The sequence below is a fragment of the Rhamphochromis longiceps genome, linkage group LG19, assembly GCF_057381845.1.
Source record: "Rhamphochromis longiceps isolate RC_006_pf linkage group LG19, R_longiceps_female_GT1.1, whole genome shotgun sequence".
Classification (NCBI taxonomy): Eukaryota; Metazoa; Chordata; class Actinopteri; order Cichliformes; family Cichlidae; genus Rhamphochromis; species Rhamphochromis longiceps.
Window position 1 is genome coordinate 20,284,143 of NC_140575.1, and position 19,579 is coordinate 20,303,721.

At 40.7% G+C, this 19,579-nt stretch overlaps 1 protein-coding gene across 2 annotated transcripts; it reads right to left on the bottom strand.

The window, feature by feature from the left end:
* Positions 1-5,027: 5,027 nt before the first annotated feature.
* Positions 5,028-19,578, bottom strand: psen1 (presenilin 1). 2 transcript variants are annotated; one of them, XM_085390837.1, is made up of 11 exons: positions 19,439-19,578; positions 17,976-18,062; positions 16,230-16,588; positions 15,728-15,869; positions 14,392-14,459; positions 14,077-14,297; positions 12,927-13,025; positions 9,195-9,287; positions 8,224-8,400; positions 7,279-7,397; positions 5,028-7,066 (listed from the first exon to the last, which is right to left on the bottom strand). In XM_085390837.1, exons 2-11 carry the CDS (start codon positions 18,009-18,011, stop codon positions 6,911-6,913), a joined length of 1,470 nt encoding a protein of 489 aa, XP_085246963.1. In that variant the 5' UTR covers positions 18,012-18,062; positions 19,439-19,578; the 3' UTR covers positions 5,028-6,910. The 2 variants fall into 2 exon arrangements, with proteins under 2 accessions (XP_085246963.1, XP_085246962.1); XM_085390836.1 differs by having other exon boundaries at positions 16,230-16,591.
* Between the last annotated feature and the right edge of the window lies 1 nt (position 19,579).

Consider the following 19,579-nt stretch of genomic DNA (forward strand, 5'->3'; position numbering starts at 1 on the left):
TTAAATTCAGTGGACCATCAACAAGACACTGAGTAACCTCCTGTGGTCCAAATCAAATATACCACCTAGTTATAGCTCTCAAGACTCTGTGTCTTCAATCCAGTGTATGACATTTACAATAACATGCTTCCTATACACTGCACAACCGTGCTTTTATTTTATCACTGGTAAGGCCGTTGTTTAAAGAGACCACAGCAGCCTATTTTGGTAAACGTATATACTTTAAACCATCAAAAGCAAAAGGACTCATTGCGATATTGTTTGATATATATACATTTTCAGACTTATATATCTCACAACACAGCTAGCGCTACTCTCAGAAACCGTGGATGAAAAATGAGCTTGAATAGTCACGACAATTTTGCATAATAATGATCAAGGAAGTGATTTCAGAGCCCATTGCTCATTCAGTGGGCTGGTTCCAGTTATTGTGCAAATGTACTGTTCAGAAGGCTGAGGAAACCTGCTATCCTCAGCCAGCTGAGGATAGCAGCTGAGACGAAGTGACTCGGATGAGTGATGACAAAAAACATATTGAGCTAAAATAAGGGTAATAGGTGCACTTTAATTAAATTAAAAACTCTTTAAATCACCTTGACTGTCATTTGGTACATTGTCATTATTATTACTCTTCTTAACAAAGTAGCTCAGAGTTGTTGTCATTGGAAGAAAGCATGCTACACAAGCTTGTTCCAACATTCATTTGATGACGAACGTCTTTGAACTGGCCTTTTTTTATCTATATTGTACTCCTCCTAAAGTGTTTTTACAATCCAAACAATTTTGATATCTTCTACAGTTTCAACACTGCAAAACTCTCTAGAGATAAAGGAACTTTTTGCAGTACCACTCACTTTGTACATACTCACAATCAGAGTGTTGATTAGTGTTGGATTTCAACTACTGAGAAAGCTTGTGAGGACTATCGAAGAGAGGATCCAAAGTCAGGATGCAGTCAGGTGAAACAAGCAAAATGCAAACCTCAGTCACTGAAGTCTCCTGTTGTTATCTTACAATAATGTCCTTTATCATCTTGAATATGTTTTGTCCTTGAAGGCAGCGATGTGCCTGCTGTGGGAGGCAAAAGGCCACCTGTGACATGAGTTTTAAACCTACAGTACATGAATCTCAGTGCATGTTTGAAGATCTGTGCTGTGGTTCACGGCAGTGAGCTCAGATTTCAGGGCAAATTAAGGTCCCTGATGTGTTCTGTAGAATATATTAACTGAACATTAACAGGTGAAGATGATTTGAAGTCAGAGTTGTGGAATATTTTTTTTAAAAATCTAGGCACACGTGTGTCATTGCTGTCTCACAAGATGTCAGCAGAGATGTGATTGGTCAAATGTTTTTCAAAACAGCTGTATGGAATTTTACTCTTATGGACAAGAGTACAAGAAAACAACAAAATGCCACAAATAAGATTTGAGAGAGAAAGATTTTTTTGTATAGCTGTCAGCACTGAGTCTGCTCCTTCGCTCTGCCTGAGAAGGCTTAAGGCAGCCACACCCTCAGACTGTTTCTGTGGATTGATTTTAAGCCTTGTGGTGATCATCCCTATCTGGGTTTGTTAAAAGTAGGCAAAGGGTGGATTTGACTGAAACCCCAAAAACAATACATGATGAGAGCAATTACAAAGTCACCGCACCCTAACACGTACCCTGATATATCGTTAGTTTTGCTTTAAATATGACTATAACTTGAAAATGATCGTGAGGTTGTGCTCCTTGAGACTTTAAACTAGCAATTAAAACTTTACAGAGGAAATAAATCAAGTGAAAATCAGGCTCATTTCTCAGAACCTTTTATACAATCGGACTTCCTTTCAAAATCAGTGAAGTCGCCACCTGCTGGCTTTCAGAAAGAATGCATGTTTAATGCACATGTTTGACTACATCAGTTTTTTTATGCAGTGTAAAACCATTAAAATTGTAAATTAACATGATGCAAAAAGCCTTAACACAAGCAACTGTCAGTCTTATATGCATAAGATGTTTAGAATTTAAACATGCTGAACAACAAATCAAAGCACATTTTCTCTGTTTTTCTTGTATTTGCACTCTTTCTGTGGGCGGGAGGGATAGCAAGTTATTTTTAGTCCTTGACACAACCAAAAATAGCTGACCACCCACTTAAAAATAATATCCAGTGGCTTTTATCCTGTAATAACTTTACAGGGAAGTGTATCTTAGCTTCCAGGAATGTTGTTTTAATTATAGAAATCTAATGAGCATAATTCTACTCTGTGCATAATCTTCACCCATTTTCAAGTTCACACATTCCACATCCACATCTCTTAAAGACTTTCGGTTTTTATTCCTGGTCATTAAGTCTTGTTGCAGCTTTAAAAGGACTCTAAGCCACAGGATTTAAGTTACATTCAAATTACTAAGCTTTACAGCCACTCTGCCGCAGGCATTAACTGTACACATATGTTCACTCTATATGTTAAAGGAAACAGCTGTGCCCAGTTTATTTTGCATGCCCACCCAGATTCTAGACATCATCTTCAACGAGCAATACTTTGTTCTTTTTCCATTCGCCTTCCAGTCTGGTTTTCCTACAGGACTGGGTCACATCAGGTTCCCACTCTGCATGTCGGCCCTCAGAGCTGCCTGCTGAGCTTCTGAGCTTGCCTTTCTTTTGCATTGAAGGCATATTTTGTGTCCTGTAGCTGTTCTATAATCTCCTTGGCTTCCTTCATCTCCACAGCGAGCTGGTTGTACTTCTCCACCAGCTCCTGGTTCTCTCGCCGGAGCTCCACCACCAGCTGGCTCAGCTCCTCGCTCTGCCTTCCGCAGTGCGTTTTCAGCTGCTCCATCTCCGACAGTGTCTCCTCCATACGCTTCACCAGGCTCTCCAGCTTGTCCTTGGACATCTCTGGTGGTTATTTATTCACCTTTACGGGCTTTTCTGCTCTTTTTGTCAAAGCTTCGTGTCCTCTCTCCCGTGCCGCTGAGTGTCTGCGCAGAGCGATTAACGAAGCCTAATCCTCAATTCCTTGCATGTCTCACATGCAGAAGACGTCCCTCCCTGCACGATAATCTCCTTATTAGCACTATCCTGGGAAACCTCTTACGTGCACAGGTGTGATACACAGCCACAAAGTCTCCTGGCTAAATCAACTCCCATTAGAGGATGACAGTGATTGGCAGATTACCTCAGTTCACTCTGTGGTCTCACATGCCCAGTAAAGGAGCTTAAACAGCCACAGCCACAGAGGGATGTGGAAAGTTATAGCTTTCATGTGAAGTGTTAAGTCTTACTTGCTGGCTTACCATTAGTATTAACCAATATGAATGTGTCCTATGTATGAATCTATATTAATTAAAAGTACCTGCCTGTAGTGTAGGTCCCCCTGACCCCTGTTTCAGATGCTCAGTTGTATTGAGCTCTTAGATAGACGGTAGAGATTAAAGTAACATCATTATGAGTACCAGGACACAGTGTGTCCAAGCAGAACATTACCCAGCATCATACTACCTCCACCTGGTAGCTTTCTTCTCATAGATCCTGCCTCCTTCTCTTTCCCAGGTAAACTTGAACGCACCACAGTGGGTTTCATCCATGTTCCATTGCTCTGTGCTCCACTCTGACTGGTCTATGAGATGCACTCTGTTTCTGTTACTTCTTTTTCTATTGTGCAGACATCATCTGCAGACATCACCAGACACACTGATGAGTCTTCGCTGCCTATGACCCTGTCACCAGTTCACCGGTTGTCCTTTCTTTGACCACGTTTGGTACACACTAATCACTGGATGCTGGAAAAACCTGGTAATATCTGCCATCTTGGTGATGCTCTGACCCAGCTGTCCAGTCATGACAGTCTCACTCTCGTTAATGACTGTTCATCTGCAGAGTTACATCTCACAACTGACAGGTACTATGGATGCCCTTCATAGTGTAAACGTCTATGAGGGGATTTACTGCACTTTTCCAGCAAATACTTGCACATCCATAAAGTCTAATTTTTGTGCATTTTCACTTTTAATATTTGCAGTGTCTATATCTATGTCAGTGCAGCACATGAGACTTGCGTGTCTTTCATTGAAGGGAGAAAGTTAAAATAAGTTTGAATCTTTTTCCCCCTTGGTGAGAAGCCCAAAAGAGCTTCAAGTGCAGGGTATAACTTAATCTGAACAGAGCAGGTTTCTGGAATCAGTGCAAGGAAAGCATAATGGAATTAACTCGTAGGTGTTCACCGGTCGAGCTGCAGGATTTGCATGCCAGGAGGAGGCCTCACTGAGGGCTTGTTAGGTAAGTCACAGTATGAGGCTAAATATTCTGGGTAAACTGCCATACTGTGCCACTGTCCCAGCCAGCGAGGCCAAACAATCCCCATGGTGACAGCAAAAGCGACCAGTGCCCCAGGCTACATGCCAACTGCGTCTGCCAGCCAGCTGGCATCAGGGGATGCTGAGTGCGGGATGCCAGTTTACCAGCACGCCGAGGAATTTCCACAATGTTCCCACCGACCCGCGTAGTTCTGCGACAATCTCATGAGGGATTGCTCACTGAAAATCAAAAAAGGCTAAAGTGTTTTTCAACTATTTGAAGGTTGATGTTGATCCTGACCTTTGTGGGGTGTGGAAATGAAAAAGAGAACAATCTAGTTTATAGCTTTTGTGCTGAAATGACTAAATATCCTGTTTTGTTTCTATCTCGATTCATCTGCTTAACTAAATATTTGATCCAAGTGCCTGAAGAAGTCACTTGGATGAGTGACAAAATGTTTCTCCCACTGAAAACGCTCCAGATGAACAGAATCAAGATACAGAGACATTAATTAACAATTCTGTTAATTTAGGGCAGCTGTGGTGTAAACCATACATTTGGTGGTGGCCCGATGCATTAGCTATGAACTGTAAGTAGCAGAAAGAGCAAAGACTTCCAGGACTATAACTGTGGTCCCACCGTTTGTACAGGTTGAGAATGGATATAGAAGCAGATGTCTGATAAGAAACTGCAGCAATAATAAAAAAAAAAAAGGCTTTTTCAATTTTATTGTTCATTTTTTTTATTTAAAAAAAAAAAAAAAAGAACAAAATTTGAATTGGAGGAACCTTGCATAACACACATAAGCATGTGAAGGACAAAAAAAAAAGCCAGTTACCCAGGTCATTCCCAAAAACCAAAAGGGGGGGGGGAAAAAACGGTCTGTTTAAAATGTCGCCTCTTGAATTCTTCTCTTTGCAAGCATGAGCCTCTAGTGGAATAACAGAAGTGCTGGTCACCCTCCAAAGTAATGTGCAGGCTTTTTGTTCTTACACATATCATATCGCTTTTTTAAATTTTTGAATGAAAGTTTTTGGTTTTAATCCGACTAAAGCAGTCTGCTTCATAAGTGGAGATTAAGTTGTTTGCAAATTGAGGTGTCAAATTGAAATAGATGCACTCGTTCACTTATCAGGTTTTGACGCTCAACAACTGCACGTCACTGTTTTCACACGCTCGCAGGTTTTAATAAACTGGCAGGAATCCAGTGAATACAGTCATGTCTCTAAAAGTACTGTTTCTTTTCTGCATATGTTGAGAAAAAAAAACAAAACCCCAAAACAAAACATAACTGTATCTGCTTGTAAGTAAAATCATTTCAGTATCGATGTAGCATAGTTCCAAAAAGCACCAGGCGAGCATCATGAGGGCAGCTATAGCCTAAAGGTTCAGAGTTTGTGACCATGTGATCACAGGTTACAATCCCAATCGACAGGTTGGAAAAAAAAAATAAAAATAAAGACAAGGGAAAAAGAAGGAAAAGGATGTTTCTGGCCTACAACAACAACTACTTAAATGCCCTTGAGCAAGGCACTGAACCACCGGCTGCTCCAGCAGAGCTCCTCAGTGGCAGACAAGTCTCAGGTGTGAGAGTGTCACTGTAGTGCTCTTTCCTCCCTCTACGAGCTGCGAATTCAAATCTGATTCCATTTAAAACTGGGGGCAGAAAACTTGGTGAAATTATGTAATGGGTGCCACAATAACACTTATTATTCAGTCCAAGAGAGAAAAGTCTCTACTATTCACATAAGGAAGAGCCTCACATGATCAAAGCATCCATTTCAGCGTACATCAATGTAAATCACACCTGCTTCAGACTTCTGCGTGTCTAAAGTGATTTTTTTTTAACCATTCTTAGCAGTGAGAAAAGCACACTCTGGTGACTGATATCTTATACACAATCAAACTACACATTTCTATCTATTATCACTATCATCACTGAGTGTCCATTCGTCTGATGAAGGCTTGGTAATCTTCGGTTTAGTTCGGGGCCAGTGGTAGCTCTGCAGTAATGCAAACAGATGTGACAGGAAGGTTGTTCAAAGTCTTTAAAAGAAGATTTCATGAAAACGTCTCCCTTTGCTCAACAGCTACCGCTAAGGTGTCCCTGAGGAAGGCACCTGCTGTAAAGCCACAGCTGTAGAAGACTGCGGTTGGACTGGGCTTCTCCTGGTTTTGAGTGTGTGTGTGTGTGTGGGGGGGGGGTGTCTGTGTGTATGCAAAAAAAAGAAAAAAAATGGGCACTGCTGAGAAAGGAGCGGATGAGCTCTTGTAAAGCTTCCCTGGATAAATAAAAGTAAAAGCTTCCCACTGGGTTTGGACTGCGCCTGAAGCTGTTGATCAGCGAACGAACTGAAGATGAGATCCCAAGCCGAGCGAGAAGCGTCGCTTCTTGGTTTAACACAGAAATACAAAGGTTTAAGAACAGCTGTTGTGGAGAATACGCTCCTTCGGTGCCAGAAAAAAAGGCAGAGAAAAAACAACTTGTGTCCCAGCATCATGAGCTCTTAGGAGGGGATGTGGGGGCGGGAGGGGCCCCAGCATCGCTCTTTGTTCCCCGGCTGTGAAGGAGCTGCTCTCATGTTGTTGGCCGGAGAGCTATGTGGGTGAGGGTTATCAGGGCAGCGTCCTGCTAAATGTAGAACTGGTGTAGCGCCAGCTTGTCCATGAAGGGCCGTACCAAGTTATCTGTGGCGAAATAGAAGACGAGGCCGAAAAAAATGGAGATGGGCAGAGCGGGGAGTGCTTTCTTGAAGATGGCGAGGAGGAGCAGAGTCAGACATAAGCCCTGCGGGGGCAGAGACAGACAAAATAAAACACTTTGGAAATAGCACACTGAGTAATTGTATACCAAACAAAATCAGCGCTGAAGGAGGCAAAAAATTGCTTATTATGTAATCAAGAGGTTTACATAAAGAGGGGTTGGGTACTGTGCACCGAGAGAGGGTTGAAACTGCGGTGAGTCGAGTTTGATACCAAAATAAACAGCTGATCACTCACAATGAGGATGGCTACGAAGCAGGCGAGGGTGGTGTTCCAGTCGCCGCTGGCCGTGGCTGAGGCTTTTCCCACCAGCATGCTGTAGAAGATGAAGTCTCCGAGTCCCAGCTTGACACCCCCTGAGGAGGCAGAGGGACGCCACATTCAGGGTGGAGTCAATTCAAACAAGTTTTGCTTCAGCCACACACCCTATAACCCTTATAGAAACCTTTCCTTGTGTGTAATTACTGTACAAACAAGATCGCTCACCCCATATTTACTGAAGCTTTAAGTTAAAACGACCACTGGCCTCAATATAGCACAGAGATGAACACTAGCAATTTCCTTGAATAATCGCTTCCTAATTTTCTCAGTCCCAAAATAGTTCCATTCACACATGCCCCCAATTTCACAGAAAAGGGAATACTTAAAAACATTCCTAAAATGTTTAATGTCTGAGTAGAAGAGGGAAGTGAAAGCTGATGATTACACGCTGAGAAGAAGAAAGCAGACAATGTGAGAATTCACAGGTTTGAATTACCAAACCCGGCTTTTAAATTTTTTACACTTTTAAAATCTAAAAATGACCCTGACGGGTTTTGTTTTTACTTAATAGCTAATCTGGATGATTTAAAGTATGATGCTCAGCTCTATGGAGCACGACAAAATATTTTATGTTTCAGCAGGCAGCTGTTTTCAGAAAACGCAGGTAGGATCTTTGCCCATTTTAAGTAATACTTGTAGAATAGAGTGGAATAATTCACCGCTGCAAAGCCACATAGTTGCAGGGAATACTGGGCTTAAATCTGCAATCCTGCATGGACGCCAACGTTAGTAAATATACTTGTTCCATTACTTAACATTCTGTTTATGCTTCCATCTGCCCTGTGTACTTAGTACTACATAAGATCCAGCAGTAACCACACATTAGTCAGCCATAATGTTCAATATTGTTTCACCACTTACTCTCCTCATCGTCCTCTTCAACAGGAGGACGCGCTGAGGGCATCTGCTGGATTTCCCGTCTGGTCTCCTCGGTGGACTGGAGCGGCCCCAGTCGATGCTCCTGTTGGCTGACCCAGGACTGGTTGAAACCTCCATCATCCTGTGACGGACTCGATGGGACCGGAGATGCCACTGGTGCTGAAAAAAGATACCAGTCAGGTTTGAAAAGTAACCGTCGAGTAGGGCTGTGCGATATGACCAAAATCTCATATCCCGATATAAAACATCTATCGTCCAATAACAATATAAATCACAAAATTTTAACATTGTCTGTAAATTCTGTGAATCTCGGGCAGCTCAACTTGTGTGAAGTGTTTCCAGCTGGGCGTCGTGTACCTGAAGTCGAGTGTTTTAACAGATGCATGAAACTATACATTTTTAGACATAAGTTGTAACGGCCGCCGTTTTCTTTGTATTTATTACACAGCGTGCTGCGGGGAAAAGCCTGTTCTAACGTTTGAGTCAAAGGTTTATTTTTAGCACCTGACGGCTCTTTTTTGCTTCTCATCCGTAAATACTCTGCATACTCTTTCACGCGATTCAGTTTATTTTGAAAAGTCTCAACAGGATCTTGAGCTTTATTGTGAAAGGTTTATGTGGAAAATAAACAAGCGGACACCCGATGGTTTGACCGCCGTTGTTGCTAACGACAACCCATAAAAACAGGCGCTTGTCCGTCCGTAGTGTGGTTATATTAAATATAAGAGAAAGAGAGAACTTTAAGAAATGAATATAGCCACTACAGTGACCATCAAAACGGTGAAAAAATATTGCCGTAAACGTTTATTTTGCGACACCACGAAACAAACGATAGCGTAAAATGAAATGATAGATGTTTTTATATCGTCATCCGATATATATCGTTTTATCATACAGCCCTACCGTCGAGCACCAAAGTCAAGCGCAGTCCATCTCTTTGAGTTGTTAGTTACCTTCTTGAGGCTCTTGTTGAGGCGAAGCTGCTTCTGTCGAGTTCCTATTTGGCCTGTCTGTGTCTGCCATGTTGACGAGCCACACCATCGTAGCTGGAGAAGAAGGTTTGGGAGATCGGTTTGTGTTAAGAGCCTTTAAAAGGTAAATATAAGTTAGCAACAGCTGAAGCTAGAGTGCTACAAACACATCTTAAAATGAGCTGAAAAAAACAAAACAAAACAAAAAAACAAGCACTATATGAAGTTGAAGTGTCCATTAAAGGAAACACCATCTGTTTAAGGGAAGGCAGACATTCTAAAACAAAGCTTAAATTTAAGATTATTTGAACTATTGAAAGCAGAAGAAGTTTCATTAGAAATAACTGCTGAAGGTAGCTGAAGTTTCTGATGATATTTAAAAACATTTGAGTGTTTGAATGGAGGTGAATGGTTAAGGTCTCACTGTTTAAAGCAGGATGTGTGATACTGACTTTTATCGGTTTTCAGCGTCATTTTGTTATCGTTTTTATCGTTAACTCGGTTTTCCTGGGTCTTTTCACGTGTGTTATGAATAAATCTTCTTTGTTTCGGTACCGGTACTAGTTTTATTTTGTTGTATTTATCCGCGACACCTTAAAGGCCGGTCCGTGAAAATATTGTCGGGCATAAACTGCTCCGTGGCGCAAAAAAGGTTGGAGACCGCTGGTAGTTTTGCCTCCGTAAAACCACCACAGAGAATTTTAAACCAAAAAACAATCGAGATGTGACTGAAGTGCAGACTTTCAGATTTATTTCAAGGACTTTAACGCAAGTTGTATTAACCATGTAAGTTGCAGCCAATTTTATAGAGTCCTACATTTTCTGAGGCTCAAATTAAACTGACATAATGTAAAATATAATGATTGTTTTTACTAACTGGAGGAAAATCATTTGCAGTTAATGGCGCCGTGATATTTAGAATCAACGGACATTATTAAATGCTGGCCTTTGCTATAGCTACCTTCAATGCTGCATGTGTGTGGGTCTTTGTGCTCTCCGTTTAATCTGCAGTAAATGAAAAGTAAGCTCTGCTGGTTCTTAGATCTCGCTGAATCAGAGCAGATACTACAGCCCTGTACACTTCACATTTATCCTACTACTTCTATCAGCAGTCGCATCATCATTAAACACTAGTGACCCGATTGTCAGCCAGACATGGCCATGGCATAAAACCACCTCCACCATGTCTGACGGATGATGCGGTTTTCTTTGGCTGATGATCAATTTGTGTCCTTCTCCATACTTTTCTCTTTCAATCATTTTGTTACAAGTTAGTCTTCGTTTTGTTTATCCAAAGATTTTTTTTCCAGAACTGGGACTCTGGGAGAGTCTAATCTGGTCGTTTTGTTCTTGAGCGTAAACAGTGTTTTGTACATTGTTGTAAACCCTCTGTATTTCCGGTTATGAAGGCGTCCCCTGATTGTAGACCTTAACAAATGTGCCGAGCTCCTGATGAATGTTCTTCAGGCAGACGTTGCAAAGTTGTTTTCTTAGTGATGAAATTAATTATATTACCGTGCTATTTAAGCTATAAATTACAAATTTACCTCTTTAAATCAATTTTAGGCATTATGTCTGCTTAATTTGTCATGAAATAACAAGAGATGAATTCTCTCCTGTCATTTAAAAGTCCAATTAATTTTGAGCCACTGAAGAAAGGGGACTGTGTATAAAAATACCTGTAATTCCTAAGTTCTTGATGTAATATGCTTTTAAAACCCCTTAAATATCAGCAAAAATCTGCACTTTAAAAACATTACGATTGTTTGAAATTAAATCCACTGTGGTGGTGGTGGTGGTGGTGTACAGGTCCAAAGCTACAAAAACTGTGTTTGTTCAGCAAGTTATGGATTTAACCCTTGTATGGTGTTCGGGTCTGTGAGACCCGTTTTCAGTTTTTCCCAAAAGAAAAATTAAACAATTAATTATTTTTCCAACCTGAAATTCATTGGCTTTGGCTTATTTTCTGTGAAGAACATAAATCCGAACTAATTTTCAATGACCTCATACCGTACCTCCCCCCACGCATTTACATTACATACAAGGTGTTCGGGTCCACTGGACCCAGGTCTAATAAAAGTGTTGAAAGTGTAGGTCCTGTGTTCCCACACTCTGTCCTCCTCCTTTCTGGTGCTGCTGATAGTGTTTTCTTCCCCTCCTGCTCTCGCACAAAGTTGCAACATTGTTGAAAATTCAACTACCAACACCGTCCGCTCTTACATTCCCGCACATTTTACCCTCTTTCTTGATCCAAATTTTATTTTCTCATACCCTGTCCCACCTGCAAATTAGGGGCATAATACTATAAATAAGACTTTGCCAGTGTGGTTCTTTATCACAACTGATCAAGATGGCAAAAGATTATCTGCTGCGAGGGCCATCCAATTGATTTTGGAAGAGAGAGGAGCTTCTGATGATGATGTTGACAAAGAGGTTTCAGAATATTTCACATTTCTGAAAATTCAGAGTCTGACAGTGACTTTGAAGAAGAGGATGAGGTTGAGCACCATTTAGTAACAAAACGAAGACGAGTACCCCATCTGTAGCCAGCTCCAAGACCAGAACAAGCCCACCAGTCAGCAAGTGAAGAAATATGGATGTCAATAACTGGTGAAATTGAATGGTCTTCTTGCCCAAGAAATGAGCCCCCCTGCAGAGCTGCTACTGTGATAAGCCAGGGCCAACACGGCTGACAGTTACTCATGTGCAGGACATCAAGTCTTCATTTGAGCTTTTCATCCCAGATTCCATCCAGAAAATTATTCTGGATTGCAGTAATCTAGAAGGAAGGTGTGTTTTTGGAGAGAGGTGGAAGGAGATGGACCAAATTCATCTAAGAACCCCAAAGGCCTACTTTGGGGTTTTTATCCTTGCAGGAGTTTTCAGGTCCAAAGGGGAATCCACAGAATCCCTGTGGGATGCAGAAACCGGCAAGAACCTTTCCGTGCATCAATGTCTCTGGAAAACTTCCACAAAATTTCCAGGATTATCCGTTTTGATAACCGAGACGACAGACCAGCTCGACGGCAGAGAGACAAGCTAGCTGCCATCAGGACAGTGTGGGATAAGTGTGTGCACCACCTCTCCCTGTTTTACAACCCTGGGCCTAATGTCACCATTGATGAGCAGCTGATCCCATTTAGTTGTGAAACATATTGCTTCACATGTAAATGTGTTGTGTCTTTCCACTCACTCCACTTGATTATAACTGATTTATTTTTATAACATTTTATAAAAAAAGAAAAGAAACGAGAAGCACATTAATTCATAAATGTGATCTAACAAAGGTAAAGGGAAAAAATCAAACATGTTTGCTGTTCATATGGTTTGTAATTGGGATGAAGTAAACATCTGTTGAGTAATTTAACATAAAATTGTTTGATAGTGTTAAACTCTAGCGGGTCCACCAGACCCATGAACACTGGCTGAGTAAGAAAAATATGAACACCACACAAGGGTTAACTGTAACACAACGGAAACACTGGAAACATTACATTTAGAGTAGAATTGGTATTTCTTAATCTACATATGAAATCATTTAAAATGCTAAAAATGAAATTAAATCACTTACAGAAGAGGAAAGAGTTTAAGTATGAGAAGAAAAATAACATTTTAAGTAAAGGTACTGAGGATTTCATTTGCCCATCTTTGTTTTAATGCAATAAAATGTTACTAAATGTAGTGGTGTAGGCCTGCGGACATTGTCCATCTTACAAGAATAGATGAGAGCTGGAAAGATGGGCTCATTTCTCTCTTGAGCAGTCTCCACCAGGATCCTCAGAGGCCCTTTGGGACAGAGCACTGCCAACAGATCTGCAAGAGAAAAGACGACAGAGGCCAGAAAAAGGATGTTAGCTACTGAACAGAGGGTTCTTTAAGAAGCCAAATGACCTGATGTGATATCTTCTATGAACAAGGGGCAGGAGCTTAAGTTAACATGCACAGTTTCTGGCAGTCCCAAATCTCTAAAGGGTTTATTTCCTAGTTTATTGAAACATGGCAAAATTTATGATACATCCAAGTATTACACAACACTGTGATCTGTGGCTAAACTTTGGCTCCCAGTTAAATAGTATTCTTGGAAAAGAAAACTGCCACACTAACAGGAAATCTAATTTGATGACGCTTGATATACCCTGGACTTTGTCCCAGTGCGCTGTCTTTGAGGAAATGCACAAATCAAGACAAAAATATTAAGCAAGCTTTCGGGCAAACACACTTCCTATGGCATAAACGCAAAGTGATTTAAGCCTGGAACACTAACTCAAAAATTCCTCTGTGACTGACACCTAATCTATCTACCGTATGTGTTTCTTGTTGCCACCACTGATTTGACAGTTTGAGCATCTGTGTGTGCTCTCTGGATATCAGGTTTGGCTTTTAGCCCTTCTGCCCCCACATTTCCATTCCTCACAGACTTTTCACCCCATTTTCAAGTACTTTTGTAAACGTTTTAGCTCTTGAGAAACATTCTTCCCTCTAGCAACGAGTTATTTCAACACTTGCATACATACCACTGCAGAGAGAAAACATTTTCCTATAAGTAAGAATACATTTGCACAGTGGTGTTTAGTTAAAGGTGTAACGGATTGGTCAAGATTAGGTTTTATTTCAGAGTTTATTCATTTATCAAAAATATAGAAAAGGCTCAATTGCTTAAAAAGTTTTTGTTTAAAAATCAAAAGTTTATATATCTTAAAACTGACATTTTAAAGTTTAGCTTTTTTTCCCCCCTCCATGCTTTTATCCAGCGCAACCGCTAAAAGAAACCAGATGACTGGACATTAGCACACAAAAACATCTTCAAAGGTTTGATGAAGACTTTAAAGAACATAGAGGTCAAAAAGCAGCGTGCGAGACTTACCGTAGACAGATATGACAGCTAATATGAGCCAGGCAGTCCACTCTGGCAGGTACTTGATGAAAACCAGGGCCATCAGGGCACTGATCATGATGAGGTAGGCCTGCTGGAGCCGCAGAGGTCCCTTCCAATGAATACACATCATCCCCACCACTCCGAAATTCCAGATTATTATCGCTAGGGTTACGTAGTCCATGGCCAGATTGTAGGTCTTAAAAACCTCTCTGTTTGGACAGAGTGAAAGCATAATGAATTAAACTGCTTGACACTTTGAAATGTTTGTAACAACTGCATTAAAAGTTAAGTTGTGCGGCTTACTTGAGGTAGATGTAGGAGAAGAAGAAGAGCAGGAGGAGAGAGGAAAGGAAGAGCCAGCCTTGGATCACCTGTGAGAACAAAAATCCGCATTATTTACAGAATATTTCACCGAATCTGTGCTTGTAAGACTCTGTATCTAGAATTTGATTTAAACTACAATATTTGACCCAAAAGGAGTCGCCTTTAGGTCTTTAATGAAAATTTGAGTCTCTTTAATCTCTCCTCCTGAAACATTTTTACTTCAGGGTATGACCAAAATATGTGATTATGGTCACTAATATGTGGCTCACATTTTCTCCAACACTCATTCAACTCAATTTCTGCTACCATTTCTTCCACCCTAAAAATCTCATGTAATGGGAGTTGGTTCTCTGATGTACTCCAGTCCATGTTCTTACCACTTATCCTGTAGTATAGCTGCATTTGCTTTGCCAGCAGAAGGTTTGTGGGTGGGGCTTCTGTGGTCACAGAGCAGTGTTCATGAGATGACCGTATGAGAGATGTTGTATTATTGCCATCACATACAGCCCAAGAATAGCAAAAATTGATCTGTGTTTGCAGCAGTCTGAAGCCTGTGCTTTTAGCTCAGACGGTTTACTTTTATATATGTTGCAAAGCCATGTTTAATACAAGGTAGACCACAGGAAACACAATGGACAAGCAGAAAACAGCATCAATGAGAGCTGTATTTGTATTTGTGATCACTCCATGATTAAATTGCTATATATTTCATCACACTTAATCCCTGTATTTTTTATTTTAGTCTCCAACTCAATGTGTAAATGTATCCATCATGCTGTGCATTCTAGCAATGGAAAGGGAAAACAATGGTGTCTGTTTCTTATAACTACTCTCTGCTAATTCAACAAAAATTATGAATGCAAAAGTCAAGTATTGATTAAAAACTAAACCTTTCAATAATAATGAAGGAGCTTTGATAAAGGAAGCAGTGATTTAGAGCCACACCTTACCAACTTTATTTTGTTTCTAACACAGTCACAGTTCCTGAAATCATATTTCTACAACTTGACTGGGGATCTACACCAACTGACAGACAACTTAAAACATGTTTTGTGTTTGGCGCTTTTCCACAGGAGATTTCTGTATTTGTTTTTTTATTGGTTTTTTTGTTGTTTTTTTTTATCTAAGCCGTACAGCTAAATAACAAATTATCACGAACACTATGTTCCTAGTGAAACTATGTCTTTCCAACTTTAACAAGTTTAAACACATCCTGTAAAAAAGCCTTGAAACATTAAGTGTTTTTACACTCTAGGGTGCAGCTAATAAGACTATATACGTGGTGCAGCAAGATTTTAGAGGTGTTAATCTGTACCTTGTAGCAGCGGTACTTGTATAACATCACCAGCACCAAAGTCATAACGATGATTACAGTGATCATGATGGTGGCATTCAGAATGGAGTTGAGGGCTCTCTGTCCTACTGTGTCTGTGTCTTCAGGGAATGGTGTGTAGATCCTGAAGTGACAGATTAAACACACACACACACACACACACACACACACACACACACAGTACAGTTACGGAGCAGATGATTCAGGGGCATTAAAGTCTTCAGAAAAACTAAAGATATGTAAGATTATCTTTCTGTGGTTTGAGCCAAATTCAGGCTCTCTATAAAGATCTTAAGCATTAACAAAGCTACACGTATTACTGTCTACATGCCCAAAGCATGGACACAAGCACATTACATTATCTATACCTAGTGGCAGTTCTCCTGACCTGCACTGCATGTCATTCAAACAGAGGCTCTAATGTGAGCCTTGGATCATCTCATTTCCCTATTACAATCAGTGTGAAATGGGTCACAGCACTTACAATCTCTGCCCGTCATTCTGGGTGTAGAAGCTGACAGATTTTATGGTTGCCACGACGACCACCATGCAAAGTGTCACTGGGACAAAAAGCATGATGACATGCTTGGCCCCGTATTTCAAAGTCAGCTCCTCCTCATCCTCCTCCTCTCTTTCCACCACTCTTGGAGCGGGAGCAGCGGGGGGCTGCCCATTCTGCTCCGGGCTGGTGCCATTGCCACCTCCTCCACCGCCACTATCACCTCCTCCTCCAGTTCCAGCTCCAGCACCAGCTGCTGAACCACCTCTGGACCGCGCTCTGGGCACACCAGTTTCTTGTGGTTTCTGGGTGGAATCTGGGGATCTGTTAGCCTCCTGTTGGTTCTGCTGATGCAGGAAAAGAGCCATATTTGAAATGTGTGAAAAACAAACAAACAAACAACCACACACACACACAGTTATGCCTCCCGTTACTAAATAAAATTCCCTCAGACAGTTTTATCAGCCCCTACCTACTATGATAGAGTTAAAAAATGTATCTTACACATACATAATGAAATCTCTGAACTAAGATTTTGCCACACAAATGTCTAGTGGTGTACACATTTGCCTAACAAATGAAAGATCCCCAGATCAATCACAGGAGGAGACACAAATCCCTTTAGGGTTGTGCCAGGAACGCTGTGGTGACCACCTTATGATTACAGAAGCAGCCAAAAGTAGTTTCTTCTTTATATTGGCAAATTAAATGTTTTCATTTAGCCACTTTATTTGCGTAAATTGAAAACAAATGCACACCAAAATGTGAAAGATTAAAACTAAATGTTATCAGATGATCCATATGTGCACTTGACTGGCTCACCGCCTCTCTTGCTCCAAGGATAACAGCAGCGTGCTTGTTCCCACTCACCCTGAGGATCTGTCCCGTCAGGACAAAATAAGGACGCAACTCAAGGAGACTGTGTGAACTAAAACTGTCAGGCTGCCAGACGAGTCGAGACATGCGGCAGCCTAGACATGAAGCAATTGTACCAGGTACACAGAAATGAAGACAGGAGGCGTCTCCAGAGATCCGAGTAGTGAAAGCTGCCAGAGCTTTTAAACAGGCTGCTGTGCAAAAATGACCTCGCTGTGTGGTATGCTGCTTTGTGTCTCAGTCCTGGGAATTAGGCCAATATTGGTCTCAAGGACAAAAGAGATACAGACTGCTTTTCTGAATAAATTAACCAGGTATGTAGTGATACTGTAACAGCACGCCCTTCCTAGCCAGACTTGTCACTCTGACAAATCTGGCTGGAAAACAGAAACAAAGTGTTCCCTTAGCTGAAATATAGATGCAGTGTATGAGTTCAACTGTTGTAAAGCACAAGGCTAAGCACTGTTAAGTGCACTATGACAGTAAAAAGGGACTTTGAGTTATTCACTCCACGAAGGAGGAAATGCCTTTGTTTACAGTAACAGCAAACTTCAGAGCACAAAGCCAACTTGTTCCTAAAGCTTCTATGTATGATTTAAAGGTTAATGGTTGTGCTGTCAGCTGAAACACACTGCTCCTTATCAGAATATAATCACCCTGTCCTGGACAATTTACTGTAACAGAGACCAAATTAAATGATTCAATTAAAACTACTCAACAGCACATGACGTTACAAAATGACTACGAAACTTTACTTCCCTCTTACTGAGACTCTTGTGTGGCAATCATTAATCACTACATTAAAATAGACGGATATAGCATTAGAGGCACTGTGAAACTTTATTTCATACTGACCATATTGTTTTCGATATCCTCTGCATTGTTCGCCATTGTTGGCTCGGTGGACTCTTGTCCTTACATGCAAACTGGAACTTTTCAACCCTGATGAAAGAGAAGTGGGTCAATAGAACATATAACCACCAACACAGGAATAAATCAAGCGTGTAAAGACAGAGAGAGTCATGTTTTGTGCAGATTATAAACTAGATTAGGCAAATTTGTTATGTGAAATGAAAGGGACAGTGACAAAAGTAAATTAATCAGAAAACATGTTAAATATCAGTGAATATCAGAGTTCCATTGCGTGTGCATGTTGTTACAAAACACAAGACCAATATGGGTGTCGGTTAGCTCACAGCATGAACATGCAACCATATGCCGCAGCGGCCCAGGTTTGATTCAGATCCACAGCCCTTTGCTGCTCATCTTAACTACTTTCCTGTCTACCGGCCACTGTAAAAATGTTAAAAGCCAACCTAAAAATGCATGTTAAAAAACCTAAGACCCATATAAAATACTAAAGTAGCACTAATTAAGTGGTAGGAATTTACTTAGTGGTGGAATTCAGTGTTTCGCAGAGTTGGAAATCATTTTAAAAGACAATTTCACACTTTTTTTAAAAATACATTCTTCTCATATTTTAAACAGTTCCAGTTATTTCTCAAAAATATTACCTGTGAAATCGTTTCGAAGACTTATCAGTCATTCCATTTTAATTAAAACATTTTAAATACTAGGATAAACTTAAATATCAGGCTTAAATAACAACCTTGATTGTGCTGAATTATGTCGATGTGTCTATCTTTCCACAGAGAGGCCTTTCTTATTGTAAAATAAGGAGGAAATAGATTTTGATAAGACTTCAGTTTTAAGAGATAACAACACGATATGTCAAGGTAACAATTGAGCCACAAATTAGCCTTGGTCGAACTTCAATCAATCAATATATACAAAATGCGTGTGTATGTACACACACATTTTGGGGGGAGGAGATCAGACAAGGGCAGTGTTCACTTCACAGCCATTGTATACAAGAAGAATGATTACGCTGATTAGTAACTCTTCTTGTGTATACAGAGACTCGTGAGAATTGTATTTGAACCTGTACTTGAAGACTTGAAGATATCTTTGAAGGCCATAAAAATAAAAATAAAACATCTATGGGAATGTAACGTTCACGCTGCTGATTACACGCCGGGAAATCCAAAATCTGTATTATTTGATCCCTTCTTCTTGCTGACTTTACATGCCTATCAGAGAGAAACCAGTAAGCTGTAACGTTGATTATCTAGCTGTAATAACTACTCACAGAGGTCATTTTTAATTGGAGATTCGCTAAAATGGCTAGTTAACGATAGCCAATAATGTAATAACGATAGAGCAGGCTGCGACCGATGCGGGTGGTTAGCGCTGGGTAAGTTACGTAACCCAAATTTCAAATGGTTCCTGAAAAGGTCCCTTAAAAGAAAGACACTTACCTGCTATGAACGCAAGATAATTTTCTTAATTTGGGGGTTCTCGAGTCGGGTTTAAACCCGGGTGCTTTCTCCTCTTTGTTGTTCCTGTGTTCTCGCAATACATCCGGCCGCTGCTGCAAACTACTTCCTGTAGAGTCAGCG

Bases quoted from the DNA above. Each gene is read 5' to 3' on its own strand.
- psen1 (XM_085390836.1), bottom strand. From the start codon at position 18,011: ATGGCGAACAATGCAGAGGATATCGAAAACAATATG. The intron at 14,460-15,727 runs GTACAGATTAAC...TTGTTCTCACAG, and splicing joins ACAAGTACCGCTGCTACAAG to GTGATCCAAGGCTGGCTCTT. The intron at 13,026-14,076 runs GTAAGTCTCGCA...TTTCTCTTGCAG, and splicing joins AGCTGTCATATCTGTCTACG to ATCTGTTGGCAGTGCTCTGT.